Here is a 15777-nt window from a genome sequence, read left to right on the forward strand (position 1 = left end):
ACCACATGGCGTGACCTCATAAAAGGAGGCGCCACGATACGCGACGTCGTTAAAATAGAGCCCATCGCATATCGCGATGGGACTCAGTTTTGACTATTGATATACATATATTTATACATATAAAAGGGAAGTGTAACATCCTAAAATTTATAATGTTGAATAAAGGAAGTTATGTTTAGTGATTTCGCGTAATTAATTAAGGTCGGGTAAGGAGCGGACCATGGACTTGGATTAATTGAGATGGGTTAAATGAGAATGGGATCTAAGGGATATAAATATCCCCTAAACCCAAAATATCTTCATTTCCATCTTATCCTTTCACACTTCCAAAACACACACACACCACACACTACAACCGCCGGCCGGCCGGAAGAGAGAAAGGCGGCAGATCCGAGGGAGAGAGAGAGAGATTAGTTGTGTTAACGAGTAAACAAGACCCAAACAAGCTCAAAAAGGTATGATTCTTGATCTTTGAAGTTTAAAGATCCGAGCTTTTAGTGTATAAACGACCGAAAATGGTCGGGAAGCGTAGTGGGTGATGTTGGACCGTAACAAGGGTGTTAAAATCGCTCGAAATGTTGGACAGAAACCGAAACAGCGGCTATCTGGGCAACTTCGCCCTCATCTGGCAACTTCGCCTTCAAAGCGATGAACTTCGCCTGCAAGCCAAGTTCGCCTGATGAACTTCGCCTGCAAGCTAAGTTCGCCTGATGGCAACTTCGCTGTAAAGCTAAGTTCGCCTAACTGGCAACTTCGCCTGAAGCTAAGTTCGCCTGATGGCAACTTCGCTGTAAAGCTAAGTTCGCCTGATAACTTCGCCTAGAGCTAAGTTCGCCTGAGGTTTAACTTCGCCTAAAGCCAAGTTCGCCTGATAACTTCGCCTAAAGCTAAGTTCGCCTAAGGTTTAACTTCGCTTAAAGTCAGCTCGACCCCAGCCAGGGGCTCTGCCCCTTGGACCCTGCTAGGGGCTGCCGCCCCTAGACCCCGCTGCCAGGGGCGCTGCCCCCGGACCCCCGTTCGTTGTGGGTCATATAAAGATAGAAATACATTATGAGAAGTGATAGTTAATTGATACGTATACTTGTTATACAGTCAGCCGTGCACAACTGAAGAAAGGGATTATGATTAACGGTGAACGTAACCGTGTTCAGGTGAGTTTCTAGCCCCATTTATGTGTTACGTTTTCGGGGCTGTGTGCATACTCAATATGTTTGTTAATACACTTATCCTAAGAGATAAGTGTATGCCTTATGTGGATAATGTGAAATGTATGAATGATTGCTTGATGGTACGTGAACGATCTTCGGATATTGCACGTACTGTCAGGTTGTAACGCTATGTATAAGGTAAGTATGTTATGTATGTTTATGTGTATGAACATGATAGAGATAATAGAAGAAAGAAATGATAATGTATGGTTGTATGGTTACGAAAAGGGTACCGAGCCCTAATAATACTCGAGGTATGATGTATGGTTGTATGGTTACGAAAAGGGTACCGAGCCCTACTAATACTCGAGGTATGATGTATGGTTGTATGGTAACGAAGAGGGAATCGAAATCTACTAATATTCGAGAACTAGGGAACCAAACCCTACTAATATTCGAGGAAAGAGGGTACCGAGCCCTAATAATACTCGAGGAAAGAGGGTACCGAGCCCTAATAATACTCGAGGAAAGAGGGTACCGAGCCCTAATAATACTCGAGGAATGTTGGGCGTAATGCTCTTTATAACGTAAGATATGAAAGTAAGTTAATACAAAAGAAAGTAAGAAAGTATGAAAGTAAGAAAGTATGAAAGTAAGAAAGTATGAAAGTATGAAAGTATGAAAGTATAAAAGTATGAATGAAAGGATATAATTTTATGTGTATGGTATGATTATGTGATTAACTAGAACTCACTCAGCGTAGCTGACTTTTAGTATGCACGCAGGTGAGTAGATTGAGGCAGCTTGCTTGAGGAGACACGTGGCACTGAACAAGAGTCTGGCATCTGAAGACTTATGATGTTTTAATTTTAATGTTTTAATGTGAAAGACAAAGGATGTTTTGAGACAAGTTATGAAATATTGTAATGTTTTATGAAAGTTTTATATTCTGCGTAAATGTTTTAATTAACTCTGATATTTAGAACTGTGTTTATGAGTAAATCCAACACGAAAGTAGGGTTACCGGTAACGGGGCCTTACAGGAATGCCACAACATTTATCCCTCACACACCTTCCACTCTCTCACTAAAATACTTTCTCTCTCTACATCGTTTTGCGTGGCAATCTCGTAGTACGTGCCTAGCTCCAAGGTTCTGATAGTTTAAGCTCCGATATGCGATATAGAGTAGAAGTGCTGCCCGATAGGTGATAAATATCTAACTCCGAATACACGTGCGAGGTATGAGTTCTGTCTAAGTTATTAATTTATTATTATTAATGGCTTAGACCATAGTCGAGGGTATAACCCGAACCTTGATTTCAATTAAGCATAATATAACTTTTCTTAAGCAAAGGTTATAGTCAAAATAGTATTTCTTTATGACTAAGAAATATAATATTTATACAAGAGATTATAGTTAAGAAATTAATGTTTCTTCTTGAAGAAGAAACTCAGTAGAAATGTTTCTTCCTAAAGAAGAAACGAGCATATAATTGGTAAACAAAGAAAGGGACTAAAGATCCAAATGTTTTATATAAATGATTTTATCAAGGTTAAAGCTATACAAAGCAGACTAAAGATCTGAAGCTAGATCGATGATCTAGTTATTTATACAAAGGTTATTCTCGTACTATAGGTCCGAGGTAACAAATCAAGAAGCGGAAATCAGAAAACATGAATCAATATCAGAAACTGATTACAAACAGAAAAGGTGAATACACCCTAATCTTTTACAAACTCTTTTAGAGTTGGAATGTTTACATAGGATTTACGAATCCTTAAAACTTTGTGTTACAATAATAGGAAACGGACACTCTGATTAAGAGTATACATGTGTCTGGATCCATTCATACATGGTGACTCGGCATTTCCCCGAAGCCATGCAAATCATCAACATGTCTCCGGAAGCTTTATGAGAAATGATTTGTGTACATAATTAATTGTAAAAGGTACTTAGGGTAACTTGATCCCAATTTAGTTGGGTGCCTAATGAGTAGTTACAAAGGTATTATTGTTGGTTTCACAAAGGTATTGAAAAGATTTTTACAAAGAGTCAGCGTCATTCACCAGCTGTGTGCTGACGTATTTTCTAACCATTTTACAGGAAAATAGAAAGGTTATGACAGGCAAGCAAGACACGATAGAAGATTGGATAATTAGTCATTAGATGCTATCTGATGGCTCAGATATTTTATATTAAAATATTATACAAAATTATGTTTTCTAAAGAAAGGTATTTGAAATATCAAACGGGTATTTAAACCCGATTTTTCAATTATAACAATATTATATTTAAGACTTCCACTGAAAAGAACTTATTTTCTCAAACATGCTTTGTAAACATTAAAAGGATATTTTAATCCAACATTTTATAAATGAATATTTTATATTAAAAGACTTCCGCAACTCTGATATATTTACAAAACAGGTACCAACTATTGGTCACACGCCTAGGCCCTAAGTCGGGGTGTGACATCTCCATTGAGGAATGCGTTTTTGACATCCAACTGATGTATCGGCCATGATCGTGAAACGACTAATGATAGAACTGTACGAATGGTATCCGGTTTGACACCCGGGCTAAATGTCTTGGCGCAATCAATGGCTATTGTTTGGGATTTTCCATTACACACGAGGAGAGCTTTGTAACGCTCCAATGTTCCATTAGCATTAAATTTGTGTTGGAATAACCACATTTAATTGATGACCAGGCTGTTTACAGGCCTTAGAACTAACTCCCATGTATTATTATCCTGCAAGGCAATATATTCATTGTTCATGGCACGTAGCCAATTTTGGTCTGATAATGATTTGGTATGTGAATTAGGGACGGGTGAAATGTTGATTATGGCCGCGAGATTGTATCTGGGGTTAGGTTTGGAGACACCGACTTTGGAGTGGGTTTGCATGGGATGGTCATTTGATGGAGGTGGACACCGTAAGCTACGATGGGGTCTTCCTTGACTTCATATTTTCTTGATATTTTTCCATCTTTTATCATCCAACCTCCCTGTTTCAACTAGCTTCCTTCCAACTCATCAAGTCCACTTCTTTTTCGTCTCTTACACCTGAAATAACATTTAAACATAGTCATCTAATTCCATAAAATAAACCGATTAAATGTATAATTATCAATGGTCTTTAACACTTAAGGGTTGTCCAACGGACCACCCGTCAGGGTGGTGTCGAGTTTGATTTTGCATATTGGTTGGATTGGTTTGTATGGTGGATTGGGTTGTTGGTGGGTTTATGTGAGTTTGCGGTGGTGGTGGGGGTTGCATGGTTTGCAATGGATGTTGAGATGGTTGTGGGTCTTGCTCAACATATTGGTTTGCATTTGGGGTAGGTGAGGTTAGGGTAGGTTGATTGATCATATTAGTATTGGTATTATTGGTGGGTGTGGTGGTGGCAGTAGGGTAGCATGGGGGAAAGAAATGAGGCTAAATGGGGGCGGGGCCATCAAGGAAGGTGTAAGTAGTGGGGGAGTTTAACTCCGTGAATGGAAAGTTTGTTTCATCAAAAATCACATGGCGTGAGTGATGTACACGACCCGTGACTGGATCATAACATCTATATCCGTGAAAGTCGGATGGATATCCAAGAACCACATACCGCTCAGACCACAATGTTTTGTTGAGTGGCAGACATGTTGGGATAGCACGCACAACAAAATATGTGAATGTTATCATATGTTGGTTGGCGGAAATATAGGGCATAGGCGGGTGTTTGGAGATTTAGGCGAGTGGTGGGTAAGATGTTGTGGAGGTACGCCGCTGTCTGGAGCGCCTCAACCCAAAATTGGGTGGAAGATAGAAATGTGAACTTAGCCCAAATGACATCGTTTAAGCTACGAATCATCTGTTCCGATCAACCATTTTGTTGGGAGGTTTGGGGACAAGAGAAGCGAAAAAAGAGATCGTTTTTATCGACAAACATTTTGAAGTTATTATTATAAAATTCACTGCCGAGGTCACATTGAAATGTTTTAATCGGTAAGTAAAATTGGGTTTGGATGAGTTTGTGAATTTTGGTGAACGTGTTAAAGGTGTCGGATTTGAATTTGAGTGGGTAAACCCAAACATAATGAGTATAATTGTCAATCAAAACCATATAATACTTATAACCAGAATTACTTATAATAGAAGATGTCCACAAATCGCAATGAACAATGTCAAAAGGCATAAAAGTACGAAAAACCGAATCCATAAAAGGTAACGTTTACTGTTTGACAATTGACATGAAGAACAAAAATGACGAGTCAACATTTTTATTGCATGAAATACTAAACGTATGTTGAAGATGGATTAGCACGTTCGCTTTGGGATGTGCGAGACGATCATGCCATGGTGGATGAGTGGTGGATGAGAGCAGAGTAAATTCCAGCTTGTTGAAAGGGTATAGATCTCCACTACTATTGTGGCATCCTTGAGGTCCTTCCTAGAAAAACCAAATGGGTCAAACTTAGTGGAAACTTGGTTTTCAATAGTAAATTTACTTATAGATAATAATTTTTTGATAACACATGGTGAGTGTACGATGTCCTTAAGTTTGTAGGTTTTGTTTGGGAGGGTGTATAAGCCATTACCGGAGCCGGTTATGGGCAGGCGTTAGCCATTTCCAACAAATATAGGATTTGGAGGTAATAAATATGGGGTTAGTATAGTGCCTGGATGAGATGTGATGTGAGACGAGGCCCCCCCGTGTCCATGTTCCACTGAGGGTCTTGATAGTTTAAGCTCATGTTTGAGAGTGCAACACCAATGTCACTTGGGCAGAGAGCATTCCCATGTTTGTTGGGTTAAATGAGCTTGATGTGGTTGTTGAAAGTGAGCAATTGGTTGTTGAGGGTAGTGGGTCCGGTGAGACGGGTATGGTGTGGGTGGTGGTGCCCAAGGTGGTTGGGTAATGCTAGACTGAGATGTGGGAGCCATGTTGGTTTGGTGGTGTTGTTGGCCCAATGAGTTATAAAACTGTGCTCACCAAGAACCGGATCCATGACCACCAGTGGATGGAGGTGGCCGGCTGCTGCCACCTTGTCTCCCCACGCGTATTATGACCACAACCTCTAGTTGCCTTTACCGGGTCATAGTAATGGCCCCGATAACCGTTGGGATAAGGAGACCAAGTTGAATCAGTTTGAGCATGTGTATTAGAGTGCAAGAGTGTCGTGTCACAATTTTGGTTGGATCTAGCAGCAATTCGAGTTTGTTCGTCTTCGATCATGTTCCGAGCAACCTCCCATGTGGGTTTGCTTTGGTTTATGATTGCAGTAGTGGTGTCGTATTCAATGGGAAGTCCACGAACCATTTGTATAACCAGGAAGCTTTCATTGATCGATTGATCAACATCGCCTAATTGCTCAGTGATGTCCTTCAAGGTTTGACAATAGTTATCAAAGGAACAACATGAGTTGAGGGTGGTGTTGGTGAAGTTGGTTTCAAGGGTGACGGCTCTGGTGTGTTTGTCGTTGAAAAAGATATCTTGGATTTTTAGCCATGCAGCTCTAGCCATGATATCGGTGTCAAGAACATGGGCGGAAGATCATCAAATAATGTGCTATATATACACCGGAGGATGAGGGCATCGAGTTCGAACCAAGAGGAGAAATATGGGTCAGTTTCGTTTGGTGGTTCTCGGTGCCGTCTATGTGATGGAGAATTTTGTAGGCACGGACATAGAGTTTGAAGAGTTTAACCCAAGATGAGTAGGTTACTTTCTTGCTGTCGAGGGTTCGTAATTTATTGTTGATGTTGGTGACAGTGTAGGCTCGGTGTAGGGGTTGTTTTTCTTATGGAGTTTGGTTGTTTATGGTTGAGGAATCATTGGAGGAAGACATAGTGTTTGTGGAAGTAGAACCAGGAAGAAGAAAACGGTAACGTAAAAGAGAAACGGAAAAAAATTAACGTATATTTTTTGCTTTGATTACCATGACAAATATTGAACTTTTGTGAATATCTTTACTTATCTCAAATGCAAGTGATGCAGATCAATATAAAGTGATGAGGTCCACAATTAACTCCTAAGATTGTGAATCACCGTCAATACAAAATCACAATTAATTCCTAAAATATGTATCACCATAAAAATCATACCACAAATATAAAGACTACATATTAATGATAGAATATGTGACAATAGTTTCCTTCAATACTCTCTATATATGATTTTTGAATAAATATCAGTTTAAAGGAATGATATTAAAAAGATTTACATATACATAGCATATATACACTCTTATACATGACTAGAAAGTCTAGAATGAATAATGCGCAACTCACCATCGCGTGAGTATGGAATAACTAGTTTTATGATTTCTCTGTATGTAAAAGTGGTTATTTGAAACTTATATATGTGTATGCAGTAATCAATCAACAACTGTCACACCTCTTCCTTAAACCATAGGCGAAGCTTGCTTGGTGCCTAGGGTGTCCCCGGTCATCCCCGTTTTTCGCTCAGTTGTCTAAATTTTCACAATTTTGCTCGAAAACTTTTAGAAGTATTACCTATGAATACTTTTGGCTACCCCTATTATTTAGCTCAAGTTTCGTCAATGCCTTCAACTAAATTACACGTTCTCACATATTCTGAATTTACGAGGCATATGAGCAAATATAAAAAAAGTTAAACGCATAAACGAATAAAATTTTGAGAAATTGTATAAATCGTTGTTTTGTTTCTTATTCTAAGGGATTTGCTGGTCGGAGTCGTGAAATTTTAATCATGTTCATCTTAAGATGCTAAACAAATAACAAGGAACACAAACAGACATCAAAATTCAAAATTACATATAAATAAAAGTAATGGATGTAAGGGTAAAGTTAAAATACAAAGTACAACAATAATGAGAAAAGTGAGAAAGAATCTAATACATTGATTTTAAATTTGGATGGTGGTGATTAATTTAAGAATAAAAATTGATAAGAATGGTATGAAGGTAATAACCCACTTATGATGACTTTCTCTTTTCACATGCAAGACACATGTCAATTCCTCCATCATTTTAAAACGTTTATAACTTTTTCATACAAAAGGTTTTTTAGAAATACTTTTTACCATAATAACAAGCGTTTTTTATCTTTAATATGAATATCATATTGTTATATAAAAATAAAAAAAAAGTTATGTGGGTTTTTTTTATATTGTGTTATTTGGTTGTCCATTGTGTTTTTTAATTGAGTTTTATGCATTGTGTTATAGATTTTGATCATTGTGTTTTTAAATTGGTATTCATATTATAGATAAAAATTAAAACAAAGATTATACCATTGTGTCTTTTTGTTCGTCATTGTCTTTATGCTCAACATTTGTCTTTCTACTTATCATTATATTTTAGTCATTGTGCTCAACATTCATTAAAGTTGAGAAAAATAGTATTATGTGCATTGGGTATTATGTTTAAGTCATTGTGTAATATATAGATTCCAATGTGTTTTACGTTCAGGTCATTGTGTTATATATATTTACTATTGTGTCTTACGTTTCAGTCCATTGTGTTATAGTATTCATTATTATGTTTTACGTTCCAGGATATTGTGGGATGTATTCATCATTGTGTTTTATGTATCAGATAATTTGTTGGTATTTTTCATTATATTTACATATTATTACACAACGGTGTTATTAATATTTAAAAAAAAACACAATGATTAGTTGAAAGACACAATGGCGAAAAAAACATATTGACAAATAGAAAGACACAATGATGAAAAAAGACACGATAGTAAGCAAAAAATACACAATGACGTATTTTTTTTATTTTTATATAACAAAAGCATACTCAAATTAAAGATAAAAAACGTTTGCTATTATGATGAATTTTATTTTTTAAATAAAATATTATATGAAAAATTTATAGTCGTTTAAGAATAATGGGGGAATTAACATGTGAGTTGCATGTAGAGAGAGAAAATGTGTATTAGGTTATGTATTACTTTTATACCCTTTTTCTTTTGGTCCATACTTGAAACATATTAACTAATTATGGTTTCTTACACTTCTTATTTTTATTGACTTTTGTAAAATAACTCAACCTATAAATACAAATCTGACATAAGCATCTAGGATCATATACATAATTGTTCAAAATCAAAACTACTTGAAGTGGTTAACTTTTAAAATAAAAAAATTAGAGGACTAAGACAACTTAAAACTAATAAACATCAACAATTTTGTATCTATAAGAATATATTTAAAATAATATTTTTGGACAAACTACTATATTTGAAGTGATTTTAAAAACTATAAAATAAAAAAAAAATGCAATTTTAAAGTTATTATTATGATAAAAAAAAAAGGAAAGCAAAACTGATCTGCAATACCAATACCATATGCCTCGGAACCAGCAGAGCTTGCCCCAATGGCCAGGAACTTGATGGATGACCCTGATGTTCCGGGTTCGAATCCTGATTCTGACCGAATTTTACCAGAGCATTAAAACATGTCGTGCCTTCGGGCGAGGTGAGCCAACTGTGTTTTACCGGGAACGCCAAGCCAAACTCGGATGCCAGCGTGGATCCCGATCATGTCAACATAGTTGTCCTGAGTGGGGTGGTGGGACGCGACGTGTTCGCGCAGTGAGATAACTTAACTGTGAAAGTCACCGTTCGAAAGAAAAAAAATACCATATGCCTTGGACCGGGATTGAATTCCAATTATAGAATGTTTTTTGTGGCTCAAACTCAATCAAGTAAAAAATATCTTTTGATAGATGTATGATGATAAAAAACTGTGACCATGGTTAAAAATGGAAAAAAAAAAAAATCCGATCCATCTCTGTCACTAGTTATCATCAACTAACACCAATCAAGCAACCAAATTATATGAAAATTGGACAAGAGAACAACCAAGACGTAGACGTGCCTGATCTAACCGTTATTATATATGAACCGATCGATAAGGTTCTACAACTTCCTACTTCCCCAAATTCATACAAGTTTGAACCAAATATCATTCTAAAGGTCTAGGCAACTAATTAAGCAGTAGCAGCCGCGCTACAAACCGGCAATTCTTTCTCAAAATGTGGTGGGATGTTGAGAATTGGATTGCTCTCGTAAAAGTTAACGGGCTTCAAATCAAAACTCGATGATACGGTTGGCATGATTGGGTAGTCCTCTTGGCATGGAACATGATGAAACCCTAGTGTGTACCACATTACAATGTCCTTGTTCTCTATAGGTCGGTCCCTGAAAGAAAGTGTAATTGGCATTTGGGGATGTAAAATGTAAATACATGAAACAATGAGTGAGCATAATACATTTATTAAACTAAACCAAACCGGTCAACTTTATTCAACTGTGGTTATAGAATTAACCAATGCTTTCATACTAGACCATCCATTCACCTTACCAATTTAATGGTCATACCAGTTTCAAAAACTAGATCATGTACGTCATAAATGTAACTAATATATGATTACTTATCTCATAGAATATAAAACATGAAATAAAGAAAATATGTAGTCTTGAGGAGTAAATTAACCGGTGTATGAGATTTTGTAAAAAGTTTATATATTAATTTATATTTTTTTAAGTTTGGTCTTACCACATGGTTTGACTGCAAAAAATGTGCACATTCAGACCGGTTATGTGGTTGGTTTTGATCTGATCGTCAATTCCTGTTATGAAACTGTCTTTTACAAAAGAACAAATAAAGGGAAATACTTACCTTTCGGACCAAACCGCAAGCGTGTCATCCCCATGACTTTGATAAGTAAACAATCCCCCGGCCCACTCCTCACTTTTGTTATACGGGGTGACCCAAATTTGATTATTTGTGAAGGCACCCCGTTTTTGTGGTGGATCGTCAAGATCCAATAAACTAGCAGCAGTACCACCGGGGACCAACTTGTAGCCGACCGGGTTACCCACACGTGTCTTCTTAGATGGGTTTACTATATGATACTCAGATGGGTCATAAAGTTTTAGTTTTACTTGTGCATCTTTCTCTGTCTTTACAACATTTCTTACGGCTTTCAAGTAACTTAATCTAGGGGACTCCTCGGGCGAGGTTGTTTCCCGCTTGATGTTGACTTTGACAAAAGAGTTGTCGGACCCGTCTACGTCCATGTCAAGGTAGAAGGTTATGTAGTGGTCATGGATGACTCCGACTACATTTTCCGATAAGAGCGTGCCATGAAGATTTTCCGGTTGGTTTACTTGGTTCATGTTGTCATAGGAAGTGCCTTTCACCATCAAGATTCCACTAAGTCCAACCTTAAAATGTCAATTTCAAACTTCAAATCAAGATTACATCATCAAAGATATTTTATAAATAATTCGTGACAGAACAGACGATCACTACACAATCAACTTGGGTATCTTTTATTATTATTAGTTTTCTAATTATAAAAGGCAATCCTTGTAAATTAAATTAGTTTATAAAAATATCTGTAACATATTTATGTAGAGACAAGATAGGGAATCAACAAATATAGCGTATCAGTTGGTGATTCTGTTGGTATCAACTAATGATTCCACTAGTAATGTTCGTAGCATAGCATTATAGTGAGTCCTCTGATAGTTTAAAGGGAAAACAAGAGATACAAAATAAGTTAAATCAATTTATAGAAAATTGAGTCTAAAAGATATATTGTTGACACTATATGATTTTATTGTATTGATTAAAGTTAAAAAAGTGAAGCAAAATGTTTTAACAGTGCATGGGCTAGAGGTTTGTTTTTATTAGGATTGATTATCTATATCTATACTATATATTATTATACACTAAAAAATGACAAATTAAGACACTTGATTTTAAGAGATTTACAATTACTAATGCATAAGGTACATGTGTTAGTAAGGGTAAACCTGTCTTTTAAACACAATTCATTCAAGTTACAAGTTTGGTCAATCATCTTTAACTATATTATGTTTTTAATTTAAACTTTAAACTAACTTCCCACTCATGATTTTTAAACGACTATAGCCTTTTCATACGTCAATATTTTTATAAAAAAAATTACATCATAAAAACCAGCATTTTATTCTCTTTAATTTGAATATGATATTGTTATAAATTTTTTCAATTTAAATAAATTAATATGTTACGTATGGGTGTTTAGTGTCGGTTTTAATGGTCAATAAATTACACTTGTGAGCCCAACCGTTAATACTGATTTTTTGTCGTCCAAAACCAAACTCAACCATTGAAAGTTGAAACCAAATCGTTACCAATGGCTTGGTTCCAGTTTGGTTTCATAGTTTAAATTTTAATAATAAATTTAGTTTAAAATAATTATTAATTTAAATATACCATCAATGATAACTAAACACCAACATAATATGATACTTGAGAGGATCATAAATAAATAATGATAATTTTAGCCACATAAATGGTAAATACAAATGGAAGATCTAGGACGTGAAATGATAACAACAAATATCACAAAAAGAATCATATTGCAATCAGGTTAATTTAAAGTTGTACAACCAAGTTATTTGTAATAAAAAGATTTATGTTGAATTACATTTTAACTACATCTAATATATATAACTAAACATATCTAATAATTAATAATAAAAAAGATTAAAATGCATTTAACATTTACAATCTGGTCTAGTGTCACATGGTCGATTGCCAGTATAAACCGCGAACTAATCGTTCACTACGTTTTGAAATATTTGAAACCGACCAACTAACCGAAAGTAAAAAAAAATGAAAAAGAAAAAAAAAGCCAAATCAATGACCGGTTTAAAGGATTTCAAGGTTTTAACCGAACCATAAACACTCATATTTGTTATGTGATTAATAGGGTCAAACACCCGCTGCATCGTGCGGACACCCGTCTATTTAATATAATATGTATTTTCCCTATTTAGTTTGCTAATAAAAAAATATGAGCAAAATATAAATCATGTTTGTTTTTAAAAAATATAAGGAAGTTTGAAAACGCCACAATTTTTACTAAAAATTGCTAAAAAAATAAACTTAGAATCTAAACTCAAAAATATTTTAGAACAATAATAAATAACTTGAAAACATAAATATGATACAAAATAAAACAAAAACTAATGCATAAAAAATAAATTCAGACAAGACTGCACGAACGTAGATAATGGATCTTCTTAATATATATAAAAGAATAAAAACAATAAAAAGGAATTTTAGGCATTTTTTTTTATTACAGAATCAATTTTGTTATTTTGAAAACAAGTTGGCATTTAAAAAAGTTATAAAACAATATACTATGTAGGCTAACCTTGACTCGGATCAACCCATCGGCTTGAAACTCCCAATCGACAATATAATCATAATTAGCGACGGAAGCTGCCATCCTTACAACAAGCGTCACCTTTGGTCTCACTTCTCGTATCTGCAAATTTCAGTCACAAATATTGGCTGTCACTATCTTAAAGTTTCAAAAAACAACCACCCAACAAATAATGATCCAAGAAGGCGACCTTTCCAATAAACATCACCACCATATCAATCCAAGATTCCACCAAAATTCAAGTACGTCACGTACAAAGTAATATTTGTGATTGGTATTTTAGGCCTTTTTTTTTTAGACTGTTGTTATAGAAACACCACTAATGTCCTAATCCGACACCAGTGACGTGTAATACGACACATATGATCATTCTAGTCCTACAGTGGGGTGAAAGTTGATCAAATGGGGTGTTTTGTAAGGGATACGGGATATATGATAAGCCGAAAAAGATTACACGGGTAACTAAATTGTACGACCAACAAGAAATAATTGATATAACTATTAACAAAAACCATATAATTAGTTGCGTCTCCTTTTTCTCCTGTACCACATGGACCATATGACATCATACAGCCCGTATGATAGGAGAGAAAATGTCACCACATGTATGATATAACATGCAAGTTGGTGTACACTTTTAGACTAGTATGCTATCTTGATCCGATATTTAACGTACCTCCAATCCGGTAATCGGACTCTCAGAGTGCCGCCATCCTATATCTCCAGCGTAACTCTCATAAACACAAACCATATTCGATCGAACATAGGGCTTTCCATCACCAGCCGCGAATACACCATCCATATAATACGCGTTACGTGGGCAATCGTTAAGCGGGTCAAGTGGCATCGCCTGAAGCCCGAACCCGTATTCGCCTGCGTCCATATAAGTCTTGAAGTACCACGCATCGGTTGGATCCATATACGGAACAAACAGCTCGGAAGTGAACCCTTTATACATCACATTCCTTATCTTCCCCGTATTCGGGTCCTTAACCCTGGCCCGAGAAATCACCACACCCGCTCTCGGGTCAGGTTTAAGGTGAAATTCCCAATTCGCCCATTTAACTAAATGGTCTTCTATTGTAAAACTCGGGCCCTTTGGTTGCTCAATGGATATCGGGTTAACAAGATTTATTTTAGCGCTTTGTGCGGAGAACCGATAGTCTGTACCCGCGGACTTTGGTATCGGGATGGACTTCCCTTTGTCCGTAATCTCCACTACTTGTTTAGTATCCATATCTAGAACAACCGTCAGCCCTTCGATGGGGCGCATGTAAAAGTTAGCAGTACCTTCCATCGAATAACATTGTACCTTAATCAACCTCCGTCCTTCCTCAGACTTCCCGAACCACCCGAGTGAGATCGGCAAACACGCGAGATCTTTTAGATCAACCCCACGCGCAATGATCGTACGGTTGAACTCCGCGTTTGCAAGTGGGGCCCACGTCGATGAAGTCATGTCTTCCATAGTCATCGTCGGGTAGCCGGAGTGCTCACCAACATCCACTTTAATAACATCACCAGAACTAATGTCAACAGTGAGAACATGAGTCTCACTATTGACACGTGCAATGACTGACGCCTTTCTAGGCGGCAGTGCATCTCCGTGGTCCCATGTCAGGACCACATACTTATCTGGCTCCTCCAGGACCACGGAGTGAAGTGCGTAGGTTTTGGAGTTTTGAAACAACGCGTTGGATAAGAGGATGGACCGGACTTTATCGAGTTCGGTTAGGGTGAGGGGATCGAGCGGGTGGTGGGGAACGTCAGCGGTGTGAAGGCGGGTGGTGGTTTTGGGTTTAGATGGGTGTTTGATGAAGCGGTTGTTGGTGGCGCAATCGGGTAACTCGACGTCGTTTGAGAGTGGGAGAGGGCGTGGGATGTTGGTGAGAGTGAGTAGGAGGAGGAGGGCGATGATGAAAGTGAAGAAGAGGAATCGAAGTAAGTTTCTTGAATCCATTTGTGCAAGTTAGTGTGAGTGTGTTTTGGATGTTGTATATATAAATGGAAGGAGAGTGATGATCACTGCGGAGTATAGAGACAAGTGTTAAATAAAAGTATATATGTGCATGATGTAACACACTTAACACATATTTTGTTACCAAGTGTATAAAAAATATCTTCTGTCTTGCTAGCATATTTTTTCGAAAGTTTTAGACATAGTTAACTAATAGCGAATATTGTAAAACATGGAGTATCTCCTCACTAATAGAGTTTATCATTAAGTATATTAACACATGTAGTATATACGGATTTAATGAATGAGATCCGTGAACTTAATCGCGCATTTAAATACTTTGACTTTAGAGGTGAAGTAACAATGTAATATATCATGTGTGAGATTTAACTCAAAATTTTCAAAATAATTCATGTGGTTTTTAAAGATTACATGTTAGTTTTCAAAATAATTATATATTTTA

At 36.5% G+C, this 15777-nt stretch overlaps 2 protein-coding genes across 3 annotated transcripts; both read right to left on the bottom strand.

The window, feature by feature from the left end:
- Positions 1–4168: 4168 nt before the first annotated feature.
- On the bottom strand, positions 4169–6660 carry LOC143637408 (uncharacterized). The gene is made up of 2 exons (XM_077104807.1): positions 6182–6660; positions 4169–4217 (listed from the first exon to the last, which is right to left on the bottom strand). Exons 1-2 carry the CDS (start codon positions 6658–6660, stop codon positions 4169–4171), a joined length of 528 nt encoding a protein of 175 aa, XP_076960922.1.
- Positions 6661–9934: 3274 nt separating this feature from the next.
- On the bottom strand, positions 9935–15429 carry LOC143529992 (amine oxidase [copper-containing] gamma 2-like). 2 transcript variants are annotated; one of them, XM_077025648.1, is made up of 4 exons: positions 14034–15429; positions 13346–13459; positions 10813–11360; positions 9935–10331 (listed from the first exon to the last, which is right to left on the bottom strand). In XM_077025648.1, exons 1-4 carry the CDS (start codon positions 15315–15317, stop codon positions 10121–10123), a joined length of 2157 nt encoding a protein of 718 aa, XP_076881763.1. In that variant the 5' UTR covers positions 15318–15429; the 3' UTR covers positions 9935–10120. The 2 variants fall into 2 exon arrangements, with proteins under 2 accessions (XP_076881763.1, XP_076881768.1); XM_077025653.1 differs by having other exon boundaries at positions 9937–10331; positions 14670–15429.
- Between the last annotated feature and the right edge of the window lie 348 nt (positions 15430–15777).

The sequence above is a fragment of the Bidens hawaiensis genome, unplaced genomic scaffold (assembly GCF_021521415.1).
Source record: "Bidens hawaiensis isolate Kalapana, Puna unplaced genomic scaffold, B.hawaiensis_p1.1 tig00000636_1, whole genome shotgun sequence".
NCBI lineage: Eukaryota > Viridiplantae > Streptophyta > Magnoliopsida > Asterales > Asteraceae > Bidens > Bidens hawaiensis.